Source organism: Aythya marila (genome assembly GCF_965140915.1).
Source record: "Aythya marila genome assembly, chromosome: 23".
Taxonomy (NCBI): Eukaryota; Metazoa; Chordata; class Aves; order Anseriformes; family Anatidae; genus Aythya; species Aythya marila.
This window is the reverse complement of record NC_139064.1, coordinates 897,418-921,100: the sequence shown is the minus strand read 5'-3', so window position 1 is coordinate 921,100 and position 23,683 is coordinate 897,418. Positions and strand designations below refer to the sequence as shown.

At 57.4% G+C, this 23,683-nt stretch overlaps 2 protein-coding genes across 9 annotated transcripts in view; one reads left to right on the top strand and one right to left on the bottom strand.

Annotated features, from left to right (window-relative positions):
- Positions 1–3,930, top strand: part of CEP164 (centrosomal protein 164) — a 38,250-nt gene extending 34,320 nt beyond the window's left edge. For 5 of the 6 annotated variants that reach the window (XM_082777799.1, XM_082777798.1, XM_082777797.1 and 2 more), the window contains 2 exons: positions 536–658; positions 1,577–3,930. In XM_082777799.1, the coding sequence (XP_082633925.1) occupies positions 536–658; positions 1,577–1,676 (223 nt within the window). In that variant the 3' untranslated portion in view covers positions 1,677–3,930. The remainder of the gene's footprint in view (positions 1–535; positions 659–1,576) is intronic. The other variant, XR_014318961.1, reaches the window with a different exon arrangement.
- Positions 3,931–10,437: 6,507 nt separating this feature from the next.
- The window catches only part of DSCAML1 (DS cell adhesion molecule like 1), a 95,156-nt gene continuing 81,910 nt past the window's right edge, over positions 10,438–23,683 (bottom strand). For 2 of the 3 annotated variants that reach the window (XM_082777844.1, XM_082777845.1), the window contains 19 exons: positions 23,337–23,504; positions 23,144–23,214; positions 21,748–21,988; positions 20,866–21,012; positions 20,638–20,793; positions 19,348–19,487; positions 17,757–17,910; positions 17,437–17,554; positions 17,167–17,330; positions 16,980–17,078; positions 15,359–15,547; positions 14,914–15,201; positions 14,675–14,830; positions 14,498–14,528; positions 14,180–14,298; positions 13,763–13,915; positions 13,403–13,597; positions 12,837–13,148; positions 10,438–11,301 (listed from right to left, as the gene is read on the bottom strand). In XM_082777844.1, coding sequence (XP_082633970.1) covers positions 10,844–11,301; positions 12,837–13,148; positions 13,403–13,597; positions 13,763–13,915; positions 14,180–14,298; positions 14,498–14,528; positions 14,675–14,830; positions 14,914–15,201; positions 15,359–15,547; positions 16,980–17,078; positions 17,167–17,330; positions 17,437–17,554; positions 17,757–17,910; positions 19,348–19,487; positions 20,638–20,793; positions 20,866–21,012; positions 21,748–21,988; positions 23,144–23,214; positions 23,337–23,504 — 3,359 coding nt within the window. In that variant the 3' untranslated portion in view covers positions 10,438–10,843. Of the gene's footprint in view, positions 11,302–12,836; positions 13,149–13,402; positions 13,598–13,762; positions 13,916–14,179; positions 14,334–14,497; positions 14,529–14,674; positions 14,831–14,913; positions 15,202–15,358; positions 15,548–16,979; positions 17,079–17,166; positions 17,331–17,436; positions 17,555–17,756; positions 17,911–19,347; positions 19,488–20,637; positions 20,794–20,865; positions 21,013–21,747; positions 21,989–23,143; positions 23,215–23,336; positions 23,505–23,683 lie in introns of those variants that run through there. The other variant, XR_014318965.1, reaches the window with a different exon arrangement.

The window sequence follows — 23,683 nt, the reverse complement described above, 5'->3', positions numbered from 1 at the left end:
AGGGTCTTTTTCCTCGAGTGTTCTTCGAGTGTTCTTGTTTCATTGTGCTGCATTTATTTCTCTGGAATAATTTATGGATCAGATGTGATTTTGTTCTTACCTACTCGCTATATGATATAAGCTGGCTGTTAGGCAGATAAGTTAGGTAGTGTTAGCAATTCACTGCCACGTGCTCAGCACTGCCTTGTAACAGCAGCTTTCCTGCAGAAGCCAGAGTTGTGCTGCTAACCCCAGTTAAAGGAGCAGGATCCAAGAGTGCCAGCCATGGGCCAAGTGGAACTCATGCTGGCTTTGCTGTGACAGGTGATCCTGGAGGCTACCACCTGAGCCTTTCAGACGCTACACAGACCAAAGTGGGTGGACGCTGCAGGTCTTCTCCATAATGTGTTTGGGCAGAAGATTTGGAGCCAACAAGAAGCTACTTCTTGCTTACTGTGGCTCTTTTTGTAGAGGTTCTTCACTTTTTCTCAACTCTAGGATTGTGTCTGTCTAGGCATCTTTCCCATTTCCACCGTCTTTCTCTCTCTGACAACAGCGAGCAAATTCGCCAGTTCCAGCACTCCCAGTTCCAGAGCCGTGAGTCAGACAAGATGAGTATTCAAGGAATGATTGAGACCAACAAGAAATGGCTAGAAGACTTCAAGAGGGATTCAAAGGTGTATCCTTTGCCTGAGTTTGGTCTCTAATTGCACTCCAGCTTCCTGCAGCAGGTAGGAGGCAACAGCAGGAGGTGAGTGAATCAGGAGCTCTAAAGCATTGAACAGCAATTTCAAAGCCTTAGCCTCTATTTTAGTGTCCAGTTCTGCAAAAGAATGTTGTTTAGTAGTTGCAGCACGAGTGACCTGTTTTTTCCATCTTCGAGCTGTACCTGACGGAGAGTCTCTCTCCCCCTGTCCCCAGTTGTTCTGTGATACACAGCAGCTGGAGCTGGTAACGTGAGAATTTTAAAAATAAATAATAAAACAAAGTGCAGAATGGAGGAGGAGGCAGGGCATGGTGCTGGTGCTGGTGGGACAATCCCAGCCAGCATCAGTGGGTTTGCTGCAGGCAGCCTGCAATGAGGGAGCCATGAGGCAGCTCCGTGTGTGGTGCAGCACCTTGGAGAGGTGACGGTGCCTGAGCTGAGGCTCGCCAGGAGTCGCATGGACCTGACATGTGGGGTGGCCACGTGGCCGTGCAGGGAGGCTCCGGGCTCAGCCTGTCCAGCTCAGTTTTTGGAGGCATCCAGCTGCGTATGGTGGGATCAAACGAGCGGAACCTCGCAGTGCTATTATTGGGAGTGTTTCCAGGTTTGTGTTGTAACAGCATTACGCTAGGGCTGCAAGTATCTCCTTTGCAGTGTACACTGATATTAGCAGCAAATCCCTCAGGGCCTCTGATAGCGCACGCTGTCCTGAGCACAGTGCTCCTTTGAATTCTGTAATCCCTCTTTAATTCCATTTGACTTGGATGCAGCAGGCTAAAGACAGCACGTGTGCGTGGGGCTGGTTCCTGCCCCTCAGTACCTGTCCTCCCTCCTGGCTCATGCATGCTAATCCCTTGTGTAAGCCACGCTTTTCCTTCACCCAGCTGCCAGACCTCTCTTCCCAGGTACACAGAAGCCTCCTGCCAGCAGCCCCAGCCTACTTCAGCTAGGACTGGATGAAAACAGACAAATAAAAGTGTACCATTACTGAAAGGTGGGACTTGGTGTTTTCAGGACCTGGAGAGGTGGTAGCTGGGGCCTGCGTCGTCCCCCTAACAATTTGCTGGGGTTTGGTCATACCCAGCCAACGCTGTTCTTTGCGCTCTGCCCTTGAAATAAAGTCTCTTTACAAGAGAGTGGAGGAAGGAGGAAGTGAACTTCCCAGGTGGATTCTTCTAATCCTGTAATGTGTCCAAATATACTTTATAGACTGTTTAATCCAGTGGTGAAATATCAGGGCTTCAATAAATCAACAGTTCTCTCATTAGTATTCTAGCAATCATGAAGCAGAGCTGTGAATCATGGAGGACTTTGAGTAACTGGTCAAGGGGGAGGAGGCGGATCTGTCTGAGACTTTGCTGGAGGAAATGTGTCAGGAAATGAGCCCACGCTGATGCCCCACACATGCTTAATTGCAGGTGAGCCAAGTCATCTGGCTTTTGTGGCAAGTGCACAAGGAGGGGAGAATGAACAGCAAAATGGGTAGAGTCTGGGGATATAACTGGGAACAGTAGCTTGTAACTCTCTGCAAAATGTTCCTGTCTTGTGGGGCGGAAGCAATAGGAACAAAACCGAGGATGGCTTTCATGGCAGATTTTCTAGAAAAGAGCTCCCTGCTTCCTCCTTTTTCTGCCAGGCTGGCCAGAACTGCACAGCATGGCTGTGCTGTGGGAGCTCGTCTCATATATTACAAATGTGCTGATGGCAACGCAGAGCAGGGATGGCAAGAGAGCACGGAGCGGTTCCTGCTGGTGCAGGCGCTGTTAGGGCTCTCAGCCTGGTGTGAATGTTCAGAGGAGACAAAGCCCCACCTGCGGCCTTCCGTACCCTGGGGAGAGGGATCCAGAGCTCAGCAGCTGGGGTCTGCTCCCACGCAGCAGGGCTGTGCAGGCAAACCTGAGCCTTGGCGCCCAGCCTGGGACCTGGAGCAGCTCTGCTGGGCCGTGGGGAGAGCAGACTCCTGAGGCCACGGCTGGGAGCAAGGCTGAGGGGTTGGGATGCGTTGCTCTCAGATAGGAGGAGGTGGCACACTGCTCTGCTCAGCGGGTGCACGTACCTGTGGTGCTGGAGGGGCTTGGTGCTGAGCACCCTGCTGGAACGCAGAGCTGCGAGGGGGCAGGTGGTGCTGCTCGAGCCGGTGGGGAGAAGTCAGACTCGGCTTTCATACTGCTAAGTGGGAAAAGTGGTATTTGGTTGTTTTGTCAGCCTTTCCTCCAAGCTGACTTTAAATATTTAATGCTTTAAAAAATGCTGTACCGTTTGCCATTTTGTCTGATGAGGAAGTCTGCATTTCAAGGGATCCCATCTGTGAGAAATCATCTTCAAAGTCGTTCTCTCTAGAGACAGCTGATGCAGGGAGGATGGTAAAGTTGCTGTTCTTCACCCTTCAGTGCTGTTTGTGTTTCTCAGTGTGGCTAATGATGCGCAGCAAAGTGAGGCAGAACTCCCCCTCCTGCTTTGCTTCCTGGTTGTTGTATACTGGCACAACGTTGGAACAGTTCATGCTGTGAGTGTGGCAGGGGAATGTTTACATGCAAATAGAAATATATTTTTGATGAACATTTTAAAACTCGAGAAGAATGTCTGTGTTTCCTTTTTTTTCTTTTTCTTTTTTTTGCTGGACTCTAAAGTTTTCTGAATTCTTCCTCCCACCTTTGTCTGGGGACCTTCTGGCCAGGCTCCCGTTTGTGGGTCTGACCAGAGGCTTCAGGCCTCCTCATGGATCCTCTAACCCCCTGCTTGCTAACAAAGCAGGGGTGGTCCTCGTGCAGGCCCCATCACACCGATGTCCTTGCTGAAGGAATCTCAGCCAGCTCGTTCTGGCCCTGGACGAATTGGGAGACCTCAGGTGACCACAGGGAACGGCAGCTGGCCAGGGGAATCCCTCCTCCCTAGGAAGGGATGGATCAAAACGCAGATTTCCTGTCTGCTGTGGGGTTTACACCAATCCCCGTCTGCAGGGATGCTGCTTTTAGTTTCCCAGCTCTCGGAGGAACTCCTGGCAGTAGCTCCAGTTGGTTTTGCCACAACCCCACCGTGCTGGCTTCCTGCAGCACGGGCAGGCTGTCAGCCTGCTGGACACTGTCCGCAAAGCCATGTAGCTGAGCCCAGCCTGTGTCCCGAGCAGCGTGGATGAGTGTGGAGAAATGCCTGCTTCCGTAGCAATAATATGTTCTGAAATACGTTTATCTTTCCTGTTGAAACTTGTGATAGCTGTATCTGGTTTTGTAAGCAAATTAAATCAACGTGAGTCTGTTTTGTATGATGGTGACATTTGTAGCTTTATTTTTTCCTTGTCGAGCCGTGCTGTCATAGCCCTCGATAGCCAGCTGGTACTTACCTTTCACATCTTCCCCTCACTTGTCTCCAGGCTGCTTCATGTTTTGTCTTGTCAAGGTCATTTCTGGCAATTTTTCAAGACCACTTCAGCTCGCTGTAGCTTTATTACCATTATTCTATTAAGTGTCTGGCCACGGTAGCAAATGCAGAGGCAGATAGAAAGCTAAAAACAAAACTACAAAAGCAATTCTTCGTGGGGCTTTCAGCCAGCAGGACGGCTTTTCATGGGCTCGTATCCTGCCCTTTTCATACAGCAGTCATCCAGCCCCGTTACGATGGTTATCTCCCTCCTGAGCTTCGTGTCAAGGCTGCAAGGTGGGCGCTGTGCCGGAGGGGACCAAGGCCAGCTCAGCTGGGGCTGGAGGACAGCGGGCAGAGGGGCTCTGCCCACTTTTCTCTCCCCATCGCTTATTCCTTCCCCTGTTTCTCTCCTTCCAGCAGCCCTGGCACCCCCCTACCCAGCCCTTCCAGCTGTGCACGTTTGCTCTTTTGGGGCTTTATTTGCAATGGTCTGGTTAAAGGCTCAGCTCGCCTGGGCTCAGTGCTGCAGTGACGGCTGCCTCCGTGCCCTGCCTGGGGGCTCTCCCGTGCTGAGAGTAGCAGCGTGAGGACCTGCTGGCCGTGCAGAAATCGAGCCCAGCCTTTAGGTTTCTCCAGGTGCTTTAGGTTTCTCCAGGAGCGGCTGCGTCTCTTGGTCTCCCACCCGCTCCTGAAGCAGTGACTGTGCAGAGAGCACAGGACGGCCCTGAGAAACCCCCAAATCCCACCTGAAATAGAGATGCCTTCTGGGTGCGGGAGGGTTTGCTGTGATCCTGCTGAGAAGCAGGCCAAGCAGCAGAGGTTTGCTGCGTGCCGTGGCTCTGAGGTGTGGGGGCTGTGTTCGGGTGGGGGTGTACCGGCCTGCAGGTACCTGGGGAAGAAGAGGATTTGCTTTTCCTGGAATGCCAGCACTGTACATGCTGGAGAAATTCAGCGATTAGAAGAGCAAAAGGACAGCGGGTGATTACTCTGCCGGGATGAACACAAGCCCTAAGCTCATTAAGGGGCTTGGAGCCTGCCTGCTGCAGAAGGGGACGTTTCAGTCGCCAGCTCCTCCGCCCGCTGTGCGTCCCTCCCGGAGCTCGGCCCTCCCAGGACGGTGGGAGCCCCTCGGAGCCCCCAGCCATGCTGGCGTCCCTGATGACAGCGCTGTTTTTTGTGGTGAGAGCATTTGGGCAGGTGAGTGTGGGCTGGCCAGGCAGCAGGTAGGATTTGGTGCTTTCAGTCTTATTTCTAGGGGTGTGTTACTCTGTGGGCAGCGCAGAATCCAGGCTCAGCTGTATCTGTGAGCCGCGGCTCCCTGCAGCACGGCTGGGGCTGTGCCACGAGCTGTGATCCCAGTGATGTGTACCCAGGAGCAGCTCTTGCTGGTGTTTAACTGCAGCCCTTGGAGCTGCCCATCAGCTTCTCCCCCGTCCTGCTGGAAACCCTTTCTCCATGCAGCTCGGGACCAGCCTGTTCCGCGAGGAGCCCCTGCCCTACCTGGTGTACCAGCCCCTGCCCTGGCAGATCCAGTGCGTGACGCAGAGCCGCCGCACCAGCCGGGACAGCGAGGTGAGTGCTGCCTGCCTCGTCTCCTCTCCTCGGGCGGTCGGGACAGAGGGCTCGTCTGCTGGCCATCCCAGAGCTTGGTTAAAGAGATCCTGCCAGCAGTTGTCACAAATCTGGTTTTTGATACAAAGCTCTTCGCTGATTCTCCTTGGAGGACTTCTTACAAATGCAAATTAATTAATCAGAGCTCTGTAATGCTCTTTAAGGGAACAACAGTAAGTATTTTCAAGGTTCCCAAGGGGAATGGGTAGCAGAAAGCTTGGTGGAGCTTGCCCTGTCCCTCGCAGCTGGCCTGGCAGGGGCTGCTCCCTGCCTCTGCCTGGAGATGGAGCTGACTGTTTCTGTCCTCTACCTTTGCAGAAAGGCAGGAGCTCTCGCCATAACAGCATCTACTCGATTTCTGGAGAGAAAGGTGAGTGTGGGGCAGGCGGGGAGGCAGGCACAGCTAAGCAGAGGGGGAAACTTGGTGAGACTGGGGGTCATGGCACAACAGGCACTGCAGTACCTAGGCCCTTTTTCCAGAAGATCCGTCCCCGTGACATTATTAGGGGGTATTTGGGAAGTCAGCTTTGTGTGAGGGAAGTCACCCCCTTTCCCCCTGCCCCCTTTATTTATTTTTTTCCTTCTTTTCACTTCCCGTGGCTGCACCTCTGGCTTGCTGGCAGGGCTGCACTTTCAGCCAGTTCCCCTCCCCGAGGACACCCCCAAGAGGGTGCAGGAGCACTTCTCCTCAGCCCGGCAAAACCACCCTGAGCTCGTCCCTTTCCCTCCTCTCTGCTCTTCTTCCTAAGCCTGACAGCTCTGCTGAAGTCAAGTGCTCGGCAAATAGGCTTTGTCCCCTTCTATTCTCAGAGCGACTCGGCCACTAATCGGATAAGGGCCGCGACGCCTGGCACCGGGCTGGGCAGGGTGCTGCGGGCAGGGTGCTGAGCAGCTGGAGGCCTCGTGGGGCTCTCTCCTTGGCAATTAACCAGCAGCCCTGAGGGACCTGCCCGCTGCTCCGGGGGTTTTGCTGCTCCATGAGGAGGGGAAGGTCCCCGGGGCTTTCTGGGCTGGGCGCTGGGGTCTTATTGATGGCCCCTGCCAGTGCTGAGCCCTGCTGAGCTCCTTCACAGGGCATTTCTCACGGAGCTGTCAGCAGCCCGCACAGCTGGGGGCTTGTTTCTGGAAACACAGAGCAGTAAATGCCCCCAGTGGCTCCCCAGCTTCTGGCATTTGATTTTTGCAGCGGGCAGGATTTACGGCTGACAATGCGCCTTGTTAAGCCGGGCAGGAGGGAGCTGATTCCCAGTGTGGACTTTTTTTTATGTATCTTTTTACTTTGCAATTTCTTTTAGGATGTGAATAAAAATGGGTTCAGGTGACATTGGTGAGTTTATACAGCAGCATCTGGCATCAGGATTCCTGATCGCTGCTCGGGGGGTGCTTAGCGGTGACACACTTGGTTAAAAGAGCACTGCTGAGTGGCTTTGATTCAGTTCCTGTTGAATTTCACAATACTTCCCTAATGCCACATTAAGCATGGAGTGGGGAGGGCTCCCATTTATCAGCGTGAGAGCTTTATTGCCGTACAGTGCCGGGCTTTTTTTCTAATCTTATTTGTGCGTGTGAAAGTAAGTGAGTATCATACGTGGTGATTAAACGTGGGGAAGCTGAGGTCTTCGGGGAGTAAAGCTGTGTAAATAGAGGGCTTAGTGCTGCCAGGGAGGCTGGGCTTCGCTTCCCTGCTCCATCTCCCTCTGCTCTCCGGGAGCTGGCGGAGTCGTGGCTTCGTGCTGCCTCTGGAAGCCGGGGCCGGGCCCTGTTGGTGGGAGCAGGAGGTGTTCGGGGCCACCAGCACCGCCTGAGCTCACCCTGACACTTGGTTCTCATCCCAGGCAACGTCACCCCTGACGCCAGCAGCGAGGGCAGGTTCTTCAGCGACCCTTCAGAGAAGGCGGCCGTCACCATCCAGACCCACTTCAGGAGGTACCAGCAGCAGAAGCAGGAGAAGAAGTAGCTGCCTTGCCCACGCCCTGCACCGTCCCTCCTCTTGTCTGTTGTGTTCCCCAGCCAGATTTGTGACTGTGAACCCGCTAGGTAGCTCTTGGTGCGTGCACAGCTGTAGGTGCTCTGCTGTTGGCTGCGGGTCGGTGGGGTCCTGGTGGCTCCTTCCTTCCCCAGATAGCACTGCCCCATAGCCAGGGACCAGCAGCTCTGGCACTTGCAGGCCTTTCCCTGGTGGCAGGCCCTGGGGCTGCCCAGCTGAGAGCTGTTGTGCCCAGCCAGCTGCCCAGCTGGGGCTCGTTGTGCTCACAACAGCTCCACTTTGCAGCTGGAGCCGGGGTTGGAACATCACCTTTCTTCCCTGACCCAACACGGTGCCTACGAGCTGGCTGGGAACGGGGTGCCACCAGGTAAGGGGAGCAGGAGGTGTGCCACGTGCTGGGTGTGAGCTGATTTTTGCTTTTCTCAGGGAGCACTGGGTGTCCTGGCTTTGGAATGAGAGGGAGACTGGTTTTTTAGCAGCTATTTTTGAGTACCGGCTTCCATAGTGTGCAGAGCTCTCGAGAAAGAGGCAAAAATAAAAACAGAGATAGGAGGAGCAGGACTGGGCCACCGGGGATTGTTTGGGGGGTTGGTGAGGACACCGAGTGAGCTGTGGCACACGCAGGAGGTGCTCAGGGGGTAGGGTTGGCTGCTCGTCTCCTGCTGAAGGCAAGGTTTGGCGAGCACGGCTCGAAGCAGCTCTGTTCCCCAGCTCCTGGCTCAGTGCTGCACAAAGCTTTGGCACGTCCCAGGGGAGAGCAAAGCGCAGCGGGTTCGCGGGGAGCAGGGGGCGTGCTGGGGGGGTCGTGCTGGGCACCTGCAGGGAGTTTGGGTTCTGGTAATGAGCAACACAAAGCCACGGTCTGTAACTGCTGGGGAAGGTGAAGGGGAGGATTCTTGTGAAGATGTAGAGGAAAATCTGTGCTAGCCGATTACAATAAAGACATGTTAATCTGTTGTTCTTTTTATCTTGCTAATCCACTTACTCTCACAGCTGAGAGCACACTTGCCTTTTTCTTGCCTCTTCTATTTAAAGTCTGGGCTTGGCGTTGCAGAGGTGCTGCTTGGTTGCCTCGCTGTAACGCAGCTTTGGGATGGGGGGGAAGGCTTGGCTCCACGTGAAGTCTGCACCAGGAGAGGGGTTGGAAGTTGAACGTGCACTTGATCTATTCTTGCAGCCTTAGAAATGTGCTGGTTTGCTTGTCAGCACTTCCACCTGATGGTGGGCAGAGCCAGGAGGGGCAGGGCTGTCAGCTGGGCGCTTTTTGGGAACCTACAGACGAAGGAAAGGCCGAGTCACCGCTGAGTGCTCGCTGCATGTCTGCCAGCCTCTGGCTCCCTGGTATTGCCCCTGATGACACCTTGCAGCAAGCCAAATAAACTCTTTGAGGTCCTAAGAGACCGTGTCAGAGCCGCATAACATGATCTGCAGCATTAAATTGCCCTGCTCACGTTGTGTGTACAAACGCTGGCCAAAATCCATGCCCTCCTTGCATGCTAACTTGGAAAATTGCCTCTTTTTTTTTTCTGTCTCCAAAAACCTGTTAAAATTGAATGAATAAGAATGTGCAGAAGTAAATCCTATTCACAACAGATCTTGGGATTAATATTAAAAAATAAAAGAGGTTCTGCAGAAGGCTCCTACCCCCGTTTTGTGCATGGAGTGTTACTGGAATAAGCACCAAAACTGCTGAGAATGGGCACAAGAACTGGTCCTAACAGCTCATTTTCTGGGCCCCCCAAGAGGAAGCAGCTGCCCGGTTACTGCCAAGTTTTCAGCTTCCCTGGGTTTAAGGAGTTGTTTGACTCTGACAACCAAGGGGCACGGCAGGGGCCGCTGAGCGGTGCAGCGACACCAGCAGGGGCTGGGACTGCCAGCTGGGAGCTGAGATGGAAGCTCACGGCACCAGCAAGGCCGGTCACAGAGCACAGGTCTGCGCTCACTTAAAATCAAAGTCGAGTGGAGGTACAAAGTTAAATCTGTAGCACTTGAAAGAAGCGGTGTTTACCAGTTATAATCAAGTGGTTTTGTGCTTTTTTTTTTTTTAAAGGTAGGGTGAAAGAGAAAAAGGTGAGTTAAGGTGGAAGCAGGTTCCTCTGTTTGCTGTAAGGAAGAAATGAGAAATGGGACCAGAGCGGAACAAGCATGGAGAAGCACACAGTTGGTTAAAGTACTGCCTGAGAAATCAGAGGCACCAAGGAAACAAAGGCAGGGAGCCGATTAGCCTTAAAATAGCAGCAGAACCTCCCCAGGATGGCGAGGTTCTGGTTTGGGGAAGCCTGTTGATCAGTCTGCTGCTGTTTTTGCCGTCTCGGGCAGCAGGGCGGGCAGGGGGAGGCTGCCAGCCCGGCGGGCGGTGGTGCTGATGTGCTCCTTGCCTCGGCTCCGGCTGCTCTCATCCTTGCAGGTGCTGGGGCAGGGTGCTGTGCTGTGCTGTGCTGTGCTGTGCTTGGCCACTCCGAGCTGGTGCAGCCGGGCTGTGGGGCACCGTGCCCCACGTCCCCACGAGCTGTGGCCTCGAGGGAGCCGGGCAGGATCGTGCTGGGTTGTGCTGCCATGCGCCCTGACCTGGCGCAGTGCTGTGCTCTGCTGCACGTCGATGGTGCACGAGGGGCTCTTGGCTTTGCTTCTTGCCTCGCTGTGCTGCGATGGGCTCACCACGGTGTGCTGCATCCACGTGTGTGCTGTGGTGGGCTGCTCGCTGTCCCCTTCCCTCCCGCGCTGTCCTGTCCCTAGCCCTGTGCCACCAAGCGCTCCTCCGGCCACTTAAGAAACACCCAGATATAAACATAACCTTTATTGCACACAGCGCTGGTTTTTTTTTCATAGAAAAAGGTATTAACACATAAGCATTTGCAAATTGAAGCAACTCCTGCTGTTTTCAGAACAGTAAAATAGCATGCAATGTCTTTGAGACGTTCCTTTGTCAAAACCACCGACGAGATCAGGGAAAAAAAGTCGCTGAGTCTTTCCTTGTGCCCCTTTCAAAATGATGTGAAATATATATATATGTTTACATATATATTATATTTTTTTTCTTAATCTGTAACATCAAATTCTTTGTGCCCTGGTTTCTTTTTCTGTTTGGAGAAGAAGAAAATAGTTTCATTTATACAAAAGAGTTCCTTATGTACAAGTCCGTGACTTAAATAGAAATAGCGCCGGGGAGGAGCTGAGTCCGTGGCGGTGCCCGCGCGGCCCTACACCAGCGTGTAGGACTTGGAGTAGGCGCCAGCCCCCTGTTTCTGAGACCTGCCCACGCCCGACGTGCTCATTTCTAGCAGCGAGTCCCGCGAGCCCCCCACTTTGGAGTGCGTGGGTGCGCGCGGCTCGGCGGGGGCGGCGGCGGCGGCCGCGGGGGGCTCGGCGGCGGTGGCGGCGGTGGGCGCGGCGGCGGCGGTGGGCGCAGCGGTGGCCCCGGCCGAGGTGGGCATGGGGAGAGTCCTCTGAGGTAAGGTGGTGGCGGAGGTGGGGGGCGGCAGCCCCGGGGGCTTGGTGCCGGGCTCCAGCGTCAGGTGCCGGGCGGGCGGGTGGTAGCCCCGGGCCAGGTTGCGGATGGAGGCTTCGCGGGGAGGCACCACCGGGCACGGCTCGTGGGCGTCGGGCTTGCGGAAGAAGGCCTCCGACTTGACGTAGAGCGGGAGGTTGCAGTAGTCGCCTGCAAGAGGGAAGGGGGGTGAGGGCGAGGTCCTGAGCAGGGACAGAACTAAGGCTGTCGAAGCGCTGGGACCGTGCCGTGGTGACAGCACGGTGCGCGCTGTGCTACGGCTGGGGCGCTGCGCCTGTCGGGTTTCACTACAGGCATGGTAGTGATAAAAAAGGGACTGACAACTAATAATTATCATGGTGTAATAGCGCATTTTTCAATGCCATGTATTGGAAGGTCCCTTCCAGTCCCTAACGTTCTGCAATGTTTCTGTTGTGATACCGTATCAAATGTGCTCAGTGCTCCGTAATGCGTCCTGGCCGGTGCCTTGCCCCAGACAAGGACTCGTGCCACCACCTCTGTGCCACCACCTCGGACGCCTGGCAGGTGTTGAGCTCATCCAACAGAAAAATGCCAGATTTGGTGGTTTCAGCCATGGGACAAGCATCTGTGGCTCAGCCCCCTGTGTCACCGCCTGGCTGTGTTTCTTCAGTGTGTATGGTCAGCTTGGAAACCTCTGGCTACGCTGGGAAACATCTGGCTGCAGCTGTGCAGCATCTGGAAACATCTGGACACATCTGCTGGGACACAGCTGCCAGAAACATCTGGCTACCGCTCTACATGGATTTGCCCATGCAGCGGTTGTACGGCTTGCAAACATCTGGCCACATCTGGAACCAAAGCCCAGTGGTGGCAAACACCTGGTCACCTCTGTCCCACCTGGCCACGTTTCACCAGGGCTGTTAGAAGCTGGCAGAATCTGTCCCGATCTCATAGATTTGGAACGATCGTGACAGATTCTGCTAGATTTAACATAGGAGGAAATATTTGCCATCATGCATCAGATCTGGCGGATTCCACTACGCTCTGTTAATGTCTCAGATCATCTGCTGCAAGCTTTGAAACATCCCCGTTAGAATCTCCTGGAATCGGGCAGAGGGAGCATGCAGCAGACTTAGTCAGAACCTATTACTCCGTTAGGTTGCAAGAGGTTCGGACACGGTCTGTCAGAATCTAATCTATTTGTTTCATAATCTGACAGAGCCACTTAAAAGCTCGTAGGATCTGTCAGGATCTATTAAAACCTATTAGACTGCAAGAGATTCTGACAGATTCTAAAGTATTTCTATAGATTCAAGGGTCCGACAGATTGTAATAAAACAGTTTTGCAGAGTTGATTAAAATACAGGAGGGTTTAAGAACTCCTGATATCCCATTGGGTCCTGTCTCAAGCTCCGAATGTTCTGCTGGGTTCTACCAGAATCTCTTACACCCTCCTGGCATGCACCAGAAGCTGACAGGGTGTGTTAATGTCAATTACAGGCTGACACAACCCAACAGAGTCTGACATGAGCGTGCTACAATATACCGAGAATTTGGATTTTTGTATAAATAAACGCGCAGAAACCACGACAGTAAAACCTGGTTACTGCGCAGGGAGGGAAAAAAGGATCCAAAAAAAGGGTTCCTTCCCCATCTCCTCTCCCTGTCCCTTTGCAGGAACCACCTGGTGGTAGCTTTGTGCTTGTGCCCGATGTGCTACGTACTCTTGCTGGCGCGGTGCGGGATGGGCACGGCCACGCTCTTGCCCCGCTCGCTGTCCTGGGGCTTGGGCGGGGAGGCGGTGAAGCGGCAGATGCCGGGCTCCGAGGGGGTGCTCATGGAGGTCATGCTGTCGGCGTTGTCGGTGGTGCCCGTGGTCATCTGGTCGGAGGAGCTGTCGGAGATGAAGCACTCGGTGATCTCGAACTTGGCGTGCTGCAGCTGCTCCTCCAGCTTGGCGTGCTCGTAGGCGCGCGCCAGCTCCTCGTAGGTGGACGAGGCGCTCTCCGTCGACACCATGCTGTTCCGGCCCTTGTCTGCGGAGGGAGGACGCATCAGGCACCTGCCTGCTCTGGGACTGATGCTGCCTGCCCTGCTCTGCTTTGGGGAACGCGTCCCAGCTGTGGTGCACGCAGCCAGCCCTCCCCAGCACCCCCTCGGGGCTCAGGAGCCACCGGCGAGGACAGAGAGATGGCAGCAGGGCCCTGCCTCCCTCAGGATTAGGCACAGCCCCACTGCAGGGCATATTAGTTCCCCTAATATTGCATCCTGACCCTGCAGTGCCTCGTACCCGTGTCCTGGGAGAGGCTGGCGCTGTAGCTGTCGCTCTCGGTGACGGTGATGCCGTGCTGCGAGCCCACCGTCCGCCAGTCCGAGGTGAGGGTGCGCGCCGGCGTGGACGCCTGGCACTTGGTGAGGGTCCACTGGCTGGAGTAGCGGTTGCGGGTGCTGTGCGCCGACTTGACGCTCTTCCTGGACACAGGGTCTAGAAAATGATGGTGGGGGCACGTTGGCTCGGTCAGAGCCACCTCGCTGCAGCTCTCCCTGCTCCCTCTGCATCGCCTGCGGCTGCTTTTGGCCACAGCAGCACCCGGGGGGTGCCCAGCTCTGTCTCCCCCAGTGCCCCCAGTGCCCCCAGCCCAGCACTTACTGGTGCCCGGGCGTATGTCCGACATGTCGATGAGTGGCCCCGTGTTCTGGATCAGGGCAGGGTGGTGCAGGGACACGCCTGTGCAGAAGCTCTGCGGGTTTACGGCTTGGCTGAACTCAGTGTCTGTCACCGGGATCGTGGCTTTGTCGTCTCCTGCGGGAAGCAGCAGCAGCTCAGAGCTCTTTCCGTAGCGAGGTGTTTGTCGTAGCTCCCTGCCAGCCCCTTCCCAGCTCACACAAGGCATTCCCCAGCTGCTGAGGGGCATCTTTTGTGCCCCAGAGCCTCCCCAGATCTGCCCCCAGACCCACGGGGCCGTGCCAAGGGGACAGTGCAGGGATGGGGCAGGCTGTGCCCACCCCCAGCTCTCGTCCCTCCGCAGCCAGGTGCTGCTGAGGGCAGGGAGGGCAGGGAGCTTACCCAGCTGCTTGATGCCCTCCTTGTCCTCGATGAGCAGCTGCACGCGGGGGATGTCGATGTGCAGGCGGGGGCCCTGCGGGGGGCCCTTCACCGGCGTGTCGAAGCTGCGGTTGTTCTTGCTGCGAGGTAAGAGGGGACGCAGACCCGGCGATTACTGGGGAGAGCCCCTGTGGCTCGAGCCTGGCACGGGCTCAGCGGCTCTTCCCCAGCCCCTGCACCCCTCCGGCCCCCCCCAGCGCCCTGCGAGCAGCCAGCTGGGCTCCCAGCGGGGCTTTACGCACAGCCCAGGGCTGCCAACAGGCTGTGAACGGGACCCACCTGATCAGCATTTCTGCCAGGCTCTTGGCATCTGTGGGGAAGGGAAAAAAAAAAAAAAAGGGAGGGTTGGGAAAAAAGGGAGCTTTTTGAGACCTCAGCCGTAACACGTTGGTATAGATGTACACAGGTCTGGGGCCCCGTCCTGCGGGCAGTGCCCCCGAGCTCGGCGCCCCTCACCTCGCAGCCGCTTCAGCCGCTTCTCCTTCCTCTTCTTGCGGATGATGAAGAGCAGGGCCACCCCCAGCGTGGCCAGGATGACGGGGCAGGCGATGGTGAAGAGCTTCTTCACATCATCCCCCTCCCCTTGGGCCGACTTGATGGGCGGGATGGTGCCTGGAACGGAGGCGGGTGGGCAGCCAGCACTCCTGGCGTGTCCCCCCCGGGCAGCACGGCCCCCGGCCCGGCCCCCCACTCACTGCCATCATAATCCAGCGTGGCGAACTGCGTGCTCTCGTTGCCGCAGCCGGCGCTGTTGCAGGCCTTCATGCGCAGCTCGTACCAGGTGGCCTCGCGCAGCTCGGTCAGGAAGAGCTCCCCGGAGCTGTTGGTGCGCAGGCTCTGCCAGCCCCAGTTGCCCTTGGGCCGGTACTCCAGGACGATGGCGGTGATGGGGCAGCCCCCGCTGCTCCAGCCCTGCAGGTTCAGCCTGGCGTGCGTGGAGTTGATGTGGGTGAAGAGGTGCTGGTCCTTGCTGAAGGAGGGCTCTGCGGGAGAGGAGCCGTCAGCGTGCCGCCACGGAGATGGGGAGGTGGCATCCCCCTTCTGCCGGCACCCCCGTCCCCTGCTTTTTACACCAGGACAAAAATATAAAGCCAAAAACTGCAGAGGAAGAAGCAGAGCAGAAGCAGAAGCAGAGCTCACCCCTGCCGTGGGTCTTGGCCTCGATGATCTCGCTGATGCGGCCAGCCCCCACGCTGTTCTTGGCCGCCAGCTTCACCTTGTACCAGGTGCCGCACTTGAGGCTTTCCAGCTTGAAGGAGCGCTCCGAGGAGCTGATGAAGACGTCCTTCCACTCCTCGCTGTTGTCCACCGAGTACTGGAGCACGAAGCCTGGGGGGGAACAATGGGGATGCTGCCTGCAGCCACGGCATGGGGACAGCACCGAGCTCCTGCAGTGCCTGCACCCTCCCGGAGAGCCCCGTCCCCATCCCTGTCCCCATCCCCGTCCCCAGGCTGGGGGCAGCTCCTCTGCCCGGTGCGAGGGGCTGCAGGGAGCAGCTCGTGGTCTGTGCCCGTACCCAGCACCGCCAGCACGGCACCAATTACTTGTTTGTGCACGGGCGCACAGGGAGTGCGAACCGTGATTGATTGGTGCGAGGCTATAAAGGGAAAGGCAGAATTAACTAGCTCCCTTGGGAAGCTGCTAGGAAGTTGCTTCTGTCATCGAACGCCGCCTCCCTCCACATGATTAAGAGTATTAGGAAGCACACCCTGGCCTAGATGAACAAACCTGTTACGCTGCCGGCAACAAGACGCCTGGTAGCGGCTCTCCGGGCTTTCCCAGGGAGAGGCAGACGTGTGTGCAGGGCAGCTGGGACACGGTGCCGCAGTGCCCAGCACGCCAGCACAGCACAGACGCGCTCACCCAGCGCTGGATGCGTGCCTGGCACCAGCATTGGGCATAGGGACACCCACGGAGCCAGGACGCGGATGCCCTGCAGCAGGCACGTACCGGGCCCGACCCTGTTGCTGTGGGAACCACGGCTTCAACTGCTCTGACCTTTTTGGCTATGCAAAAAATCCCCAAATTCCGTGCTGCATCACCGAATTTGGCCATTTTTGCATTTTTTTTTTTTTTTTGCCAGTTCTCCAGCAAAAATAGCAGGCAGCAGCGGGCTTTGTGCCGCTGTGTGTGCGTCAGGAGCCAAACCCAGTGTTGAGCACTGCTCCAGGGCCTCTCTGCACCTGCCTGAGCTCAGGCACCCCGTGAGCACAGGACGGGTGTACCTGGGGCTGCCCCAAGGGCTCCGTGCCCCCACTCACATTTTCCCAGCCCTGCGGACGCCCACCCAGGCACCCCGCAGCACCCGGCACCCCCGGTGCCTGCCACCTGGTATTTATTTGTTTAGTAGATGCAGCATGTTTTTAATATTTCTAATCCAATTATAACCAAATTTATCAACAGAGTCCGTTGGAGTGAAAGGCTGCTGGCTGGGGAGATTTGCTTGTAATTACTTTCATGCTTTTAATTAATTGTAAGCGAGGTCTCCTTCCCCTCTCCCTGCTCCCCCCTCGGTGTGCAGCTGTTTCAAAGTATAATTCATTAGATGAATCAGAGCAGAAAGGAGGCTCTGCAAAGCAGGGATGGTCCTGGAGCCCTCCTGAAGCCCCCAGCCTCCCAGGGACGGCAGACACGGGGCACAAATCCTGCTCTGGAGGGTTCGGATCCACCCCAGCGCTGGGAGCCACGGAGCCACCACGGGGGCTGGCCCTGGCCACCAGCATCTGATTAATTAGTGATGTGCCCTTCGTTATTACCTACCTCGGATGGAGCTGCCCCCGTTGTCCCCAGGGATCCAGGCCAGCGTGATGGACGAGGCCGAGGTCTTGGACACGGTCAGGCGCGGCTGGTCTGGGGGCACTGGGGACAGCGCAAGCACCCGTGAGCACCTGCCCCAAATCTTCTCCCCCCGCCGCAGCCGGCGCCGCGCCCCGCCGGCGCCCCTCACCTTGCACCAGCAGGTTGATGATGATGGTGTCGAAGCCCCAGGTGTTGGTGGCGGTGCAGGTGTAGTAGCCGGAGTCCTCGGCCTTCACCGAGCGCAGCACCAGCGTGCCGTTCGCCTGGATCAGCCGGTGGCCGTCCACCGTCACGGGGATGGCAGAGTCCTCGCTGCCGGGAGGGGACAGCGCGTGTCACCCCGGCACGGGACGGGCACGGGGCACCCGGCACCGCTCCCTGTCCCGCGCCGTGCCGGGGGCTGCCCGGCACTCGGTACCTGTCCTTGGTCCACTTGATGGCGGGGACGGGCTCCCCCACCGAATTGCAGGGCAGCCTCACGTCCTTCATCCAGGGGGTGGTGACCGTGCCTCCGAATGAGATGATCTTGGCCGGGGCTGGGGGGCAAGGAGGAGCTCAGCCTGGCGGACCCCGGGCTTGTACCGAGAGCTCAGCCCCAAAGCACTGCCGGGGCAGGGGACACCCGGGGACAAGCCTCTGCGTGGGGCCAGAATGCTCGTCCCCACAGCGAGCCGGTGACCTCTGCGTGTCCCCTTTGCCAGGCACAGCCTCTTGTAGGGTCCCCGTCCCCCCCCGTACCTTTCCCGGCAGGCTCGATGGTGACCTTCTCGCTGATGTTGCCGCGGCCGGCGGAGGTGACGGCGGCCACCCAGAGCATGTACTGCTGCCCGCGGTTCAGGTGGGCGATGCGGTAGAAGAGCTGGTCTGGGCTGGTCTCGTACTCGCTGGGGGCCTGCGAGGGGGGCAGGAGGGGGCACAGCCGCTGTTAGAGCCTCGGCTGCATCGCCCTCAGCACAGCCAGCCCGGGGAAAACTGCCTCAGCAGCTCCGGGGCTGTCAGCGGGGAAAAGCTGTTCGTGGGCCGGCTGCCGGCACCCCCAGCATCCCCACGGCACTGGTACCAGCACAGCCCCACCGCCAGCAGGCTGAGCCCTCGCTCCCATCGCCTGGCAGAGGGCGAAGGAGGTCCCCGGGCACCCTCCCTCCCACCCGGCTCTCCTGCAGGTGCTGGGCTTTGCTCCCCAGGAGCCGTTCGGCCCCGCTCGGCGTTCCTCAATGCCCGTGCAAGCCGGCTGGTGTCGTCATTTCTCCAGGGAGCCCAGGCCGGAGCGCGAGGAGCAGATGGCTGCAGCACCGTGGTTTGTTCCAGGGACGTGAGGCTGCCCCGGGCTGCAGCGGGGCACGGGGCAGGCCCCGGCCGGGCAGACAAACCCCTCTGCAGGGGGGACAGCGGTGAGGCGGTCCCCAAAATCCCCCAGGGGGTTGTCTCAGCATCACCCGCAGCCAACACAGCGACTGTCCCTGCCCCGTGGGGGTTCCCCTGGCACGGGCTGGCTCCCAGCCCCATGACGAGGTGGTGCATAAACCCTGCCGGTTTGCATTGCATCGGGGCCACATCTCCCTGCCCAAACCACGCCACGGGGGGAAGAAGCACCCCGAGAGCCCCGTCCTGCTGTCCCGGGCCTGTTGGCATGAGGCAGGGGGACAGGGGCTGGACCCCAAAGGAGCTGCTGCTCGGGGTGCGTGGATGCGTTCCCTCTGTGTGCAAACACGGCCGCACGCAGGCAGCCGCGCACCCTTGTGGGGCCCGCGGATGTAAACGTACCCCACAAGCAGACACCTATATGAATATTGTATAGTATACATAATTTTTTTTAGCCAAATGACAGTTTTGACAAGATGCCAAGAAAACAATATCGGATCCCAGCGGTTTTACCAGTTGCTTTGATGAAAAGATTATGTTGCCCTGGAAACCAGAGGCTCAGATAGTGAAATGAGTTTGAGAAGGAGCTTTTGATAAGCACCAGTCTGCAGACCTCCCATCAACCTCTCCCTCGCGAAGGAGGGATGGGACCAGGTTTAATTTCTATTTTATTTTTGGTCAGCTGCTTGCACGTTTCCCCTTCTGGAGTGAGTGAGGAGTGGGAGAAATGCTGGCAGGAGGTGAGAGAGAGTTGATGGGACTAACAGAGCACCCGCGGGGGCCTTTGCCCAGACCCCCCTGAGCTGCCACAGGCCGGAGGCACGGCCCCACCTGCACCATCCCCCTTGCAGCACCTGGGGCAGGTCCCTGCAATCCTATTCCTGCCTCCTGCCAGGAGCCCCACGTTTGCCCAGGACACCAGGGCACGGCCCCAGCCCCGTCCCCATCCCCATCCCCGTGCCCTCACCGGCTGCCCCGAGCCGGGGCTGGAGCAGAAGATGGTGTACTTGCGGATGATGCCGTTGGGCTTGGCCGGGGGCAGCCAGGAGACCACCACGCTGCTGGCTGAGGATGGCACGGCCTTGATGCCAGCCGGGGGACCTGGAACTGAAGGAGCAAAGCTGGGGCCACAGGAGGGACCCGGGGGCCCCTTGCAACCCCCCTGCCTGCAGGACAACGCGGCCGGTCCTGGGTCAGGGCCACCTCTCCATGGGTGGCTCTGGCCCCCTGCCCACGTGAAGGCTGTTGGGTTAATTGCAGCCCGGGTTTAGAAGCAGTGATTGGCTTCTGGTGTCTGGCTCCTTAATCCGCTAAGTGCCCGGCCTCAGCCTTCCCCTGCCCAGCTGCGCTGCCCCAGCAGCTGCTGCTTCCCCGGGCGGCTCCTGGGCAGGGGCTGCTCTGCTATGGAGATAATGGCATTAAAGTAGGGCAGGCAGGGGTGTAAATATTTAAATATCTGCACTTAAGGAAAAGAAAAAAAATAAATAAAAAGGGAAATGTCGTGCCATGGCTGTGCACCAGGGTTTCCCTGCACACCCACAGCCGTTCCTGCGCGCCCCTCGCCAGCACCCACTCGCGGGCGCACCCGGCCCTCCGCAGGCTCACTGGCCCTTTGGCGCCTTGTGCCTGGATTACAGCGAGCCTATCGGCCTAATCAGCCCCACAGCATATGTCTGCCCGCAGAACCTCTGGCAGATTGCAGCCTGCGGTGGTCAAAAGACAGAGCAAGGGCCCTGGCAGCGCATCCGAGCCATAAACCCACTGCCCACTGAGCGGGGCGCGCACGCGCCAGCCCTGGAGGCAGCACCCACGGTGCCGGGGGCTGGGGCTGGGGGGCTGCAAGGGGCAGCGGTGGGTGCAGGAGCTGCCGGGGGACACCTTGGGCTGGGGGCAGTGGCAGCAGCTCTGCCAAGCATGGGATGAGCCTTGGGGTCAGGCCTTTTGCACAGCCAGCAGGAAGAAAAGGATGGAGGAGCCTGGCTCCAGGGGCTGCAGAGCACTTCTCTTTATTCCTAGCCAGTGGCTCCTACAGCTTGATATTCTCCCATCTAACTAACACATAAAGCTCTGGTTCATCAGGCAGGGAACAGAGGGGTGCCCATGCACACCCGCCTGCCCCGGGCACAGCAGCTGTGCCACCTCCCTGCGTGCCAGGGGTTTTTGGGGAGCCGTGCAGCCCCGGATCCCACTGCAGCTCCCCAGCTGCGATCCCATTCCCGGGATCCCGGGGGAAAGCCCCAGGGGCAGTGCCACTCACTGTCCTCCTTGGTCTGGATGTAGAGCACGCTGCTGCGGACCCCGTCGCCGGCCTGGGTGTACGCCAGCACCTGCACGCTGTAGTTGGTGAACTTCTCCATGCCCCGCAGCTCCACTCGCTCCCGCGTGGTCGTGATGTTCTGCATCTCGCCCCACTCTGCGGGGACAGCGCCCGTCAGCCCCGCTCCGCCACCCCCCGCGTGCTGCCCCGTGCCCCGGGGGCACTCACCTCCATCCATGTAGAGGGACCAGAAGATGACCCGGTAGCCCTTGAGCACGCCGTTGAGGGTGCTGCGCGGGGGCTCCGACCAGGAGATGACGGCCACGTCCGACGTGATGGAGATGGCCCGCACGTTCTCGGGGGGCTGGCTGGGGACTGAGGAGGGGGCGGTCAGCAGGAGGATGATGCCGGCACCTCTCCCTTGTGCTCACCTCCAGGAGCTTTGCCCCGTGTCCGAGCCACCCTGTATACACCCACCAGGCTCCCCAGCACCTTGGCTCTCCATGGGACCCCTGGCCCCAGCCCCATTGCCCTTCTCCCCAAGCCCCTAGCACGGATCCTGCCTCCAACAGGCACCTTGCTCCTTCCAGACCCATGCAGCCACTGGGACCCCAGGGACTGGGGCTACTGGGACACGCTGCACTTCCCAGTGAGGGGCGAGCGGGAGAGCTGGCTGGATGCTAATGGTAATTAGCTCCCATTGCCCCATAAGAGGTAACTCTAATTTTTATGAGCGTTTAAATGATAATGCATCACCGTAACGATCCTCTTTGAAAATGATTATTGTTTCATATTACTTAGGTGTAAAAATACAAGCACCATGTAATTAGGGACTGAGTATAATAAACTAATACAGATAGTCCGTTTGAACAAAATGAAGGTAATATAATTACGGAAAAGACACTATTGCTAAAACAGGGGCCCTTGAATACCCCAGGAGGAGTGCTAATGTAGCCAGGAAATGAACATGGTTTGACAGGCTAACGAGAGCCTTAATTAAGTATGAAAAACTGCTGAGCAAACGCGCTGCAAAACTTTTTCCTCTTGTTTTGAAGATGCCTGAGGCTGCCCACGACCCCGCCGGGTGGAAACCATCCCCGGCAGCCTTACCGTCCTCCAGCGTGGTGGCGTTGATCTCGCTGGACGACGGCCCCGTCCCCGCGCGGTTGAAGGCCTGCACCACCACCCCGTACTGGGCGAACTTCTTCAGGTTGTCCAGCGTGTAGACCTCACTGTCCCCCGTGGCCTTCATCTCCACGATGCTGTACTGCCCGTTGCTGCCCGGGCTGTTCTCCCGGTACCCGATCTGGTAGCCGCGGATCACCCCGTTCTGCAGCTCCTTTTTGGGGGCCTGACGGATTGGGGATACGAGACGGGGTGGTGTCACGGCCACGGCTCTGCAGGAGGGGAGGTGCAGGCGAGGCGAGTCCTGCTCCTGCTCATACAGAGGATGGAGGACGAGGTCTCCTTGTCATCAGCACAGCTCAGGGCACACAGAGGATGGCCTCGGAGAGCCCTGGGCTGCTCGGGCACGTAGGAAGAGTCACAAAAGTGCCACCAGCTCCTTTAGGGCCACCTAAGGGTTCCCAGCAGGAGGTGATGGGCTGAGCGGGACCCAAGTTCTTCCCTCCCCATCCACCTAAGCTCCCCAGCAGGAGGGCACGGCCCCGAGCTGCCTTAGGAAAGCACGAGGCCAGGTTTAAATCAATCTTAACAATATTCCTCTGAAGCATTAAGAAATCAATAGGGTTGATTGCAAATTTATGTTACAAAGCCAGCGCCATCCATCTCTCTGAAATACTCCTAAAATGAACTGACTTATCTTTCAAGTGAATCTTATTTTTCATTAATCTGTTTTTCAGGACCCGAGAGGAGGGGGGAGAAGCTGGAACCCTAAATTTATTGACTTACCAGTTCATTCTGAAGTCCTAACTTTATAATCAATTTTATTTTTCATTATGCACCTTCTGAAAAATAAATCTGATTCTGAACTTTATTGATCTTTGCTTGAACAGTTTGCAACTAAATGTCTCAGTTTTTCCATATTTATCCTCTCTTTCCCCGTGGCCCCCCGTGGATATCCTATGAGATAATTAGCTTGTTATCAAACATGATTAATACGGACCCTGCATGATGCAGCCGAGCGCACGCCCAGCCTTCAAATTTTCATGATGTCTCAGAAATTGTCCCGGCCCGTGTACCTCCAAGGAAATGTGCTGGTCCCTGAGCAGCCTGCCCCATAGGGCTTGGGATGGGGTTTGCACCAGGAGCCCTGTTTGCTCCGTGTGCCCAGCACCAGGGCTGCATTTGGCACAGCACCGATTGCGCTGCCCCATGGGCACGTGGCTGCCGTGGCTCCATCCCAGGATGAGGGAAGCAGCAAGGCAATGTGCCCAACACGGGGAAGGAGAGCTGTTTTTTTCTGCCCCTGTGCCCTCGTGTGTCTTTGTGCTGCATAAAACTGCGTGGCCAAGGGAAGCCCCAGCAGTGCCCCAGCCCCACACACCTTCCAGGTGACCTGGATGCTCTGGGACGTCATCGGCTGCAAGGTGACATCCATCGGAGGCCCATCAGGAGCTAGGGATAAACAGACCCAACAGAGGGTGTTGAGAAGGGAAAGAAGCCCCTTGCCACAAAAACACTCATCTGAAAGAGAGCTAGGCTGCAGCCAGCTTTATGTCAAGGACCCGCAGCAGCACCTGCTTCCTCCGTGCTGATGGTGAGCTCCTTGCTGGGCTCGCTGCGGCCGATCTTGTTGAAGGAGTACATGCGGATGCTGTACACCGAGGCGGGGTGGAGGTCCACGATGTTCGCCTGGTTGATGGTCGGGGAGATGTTGCGTGTAGACTGCTTAAAATCCCAGGGATCTAGAAAAACAGGAAAATAAGAAAGGGGATTCAGCACCTGAACGCCATCCCCTGGGCTGTGGCACCAGGAGGGACGTGTCCCATCCCGGCCGTGCCGGGCAGGTGGTGCTGAAGTCCCCAAAGGCTTTCACAGTGGGGTCCCCCACTAGAGACACTGCGTCCCCCTCCTTGCTGTTGTG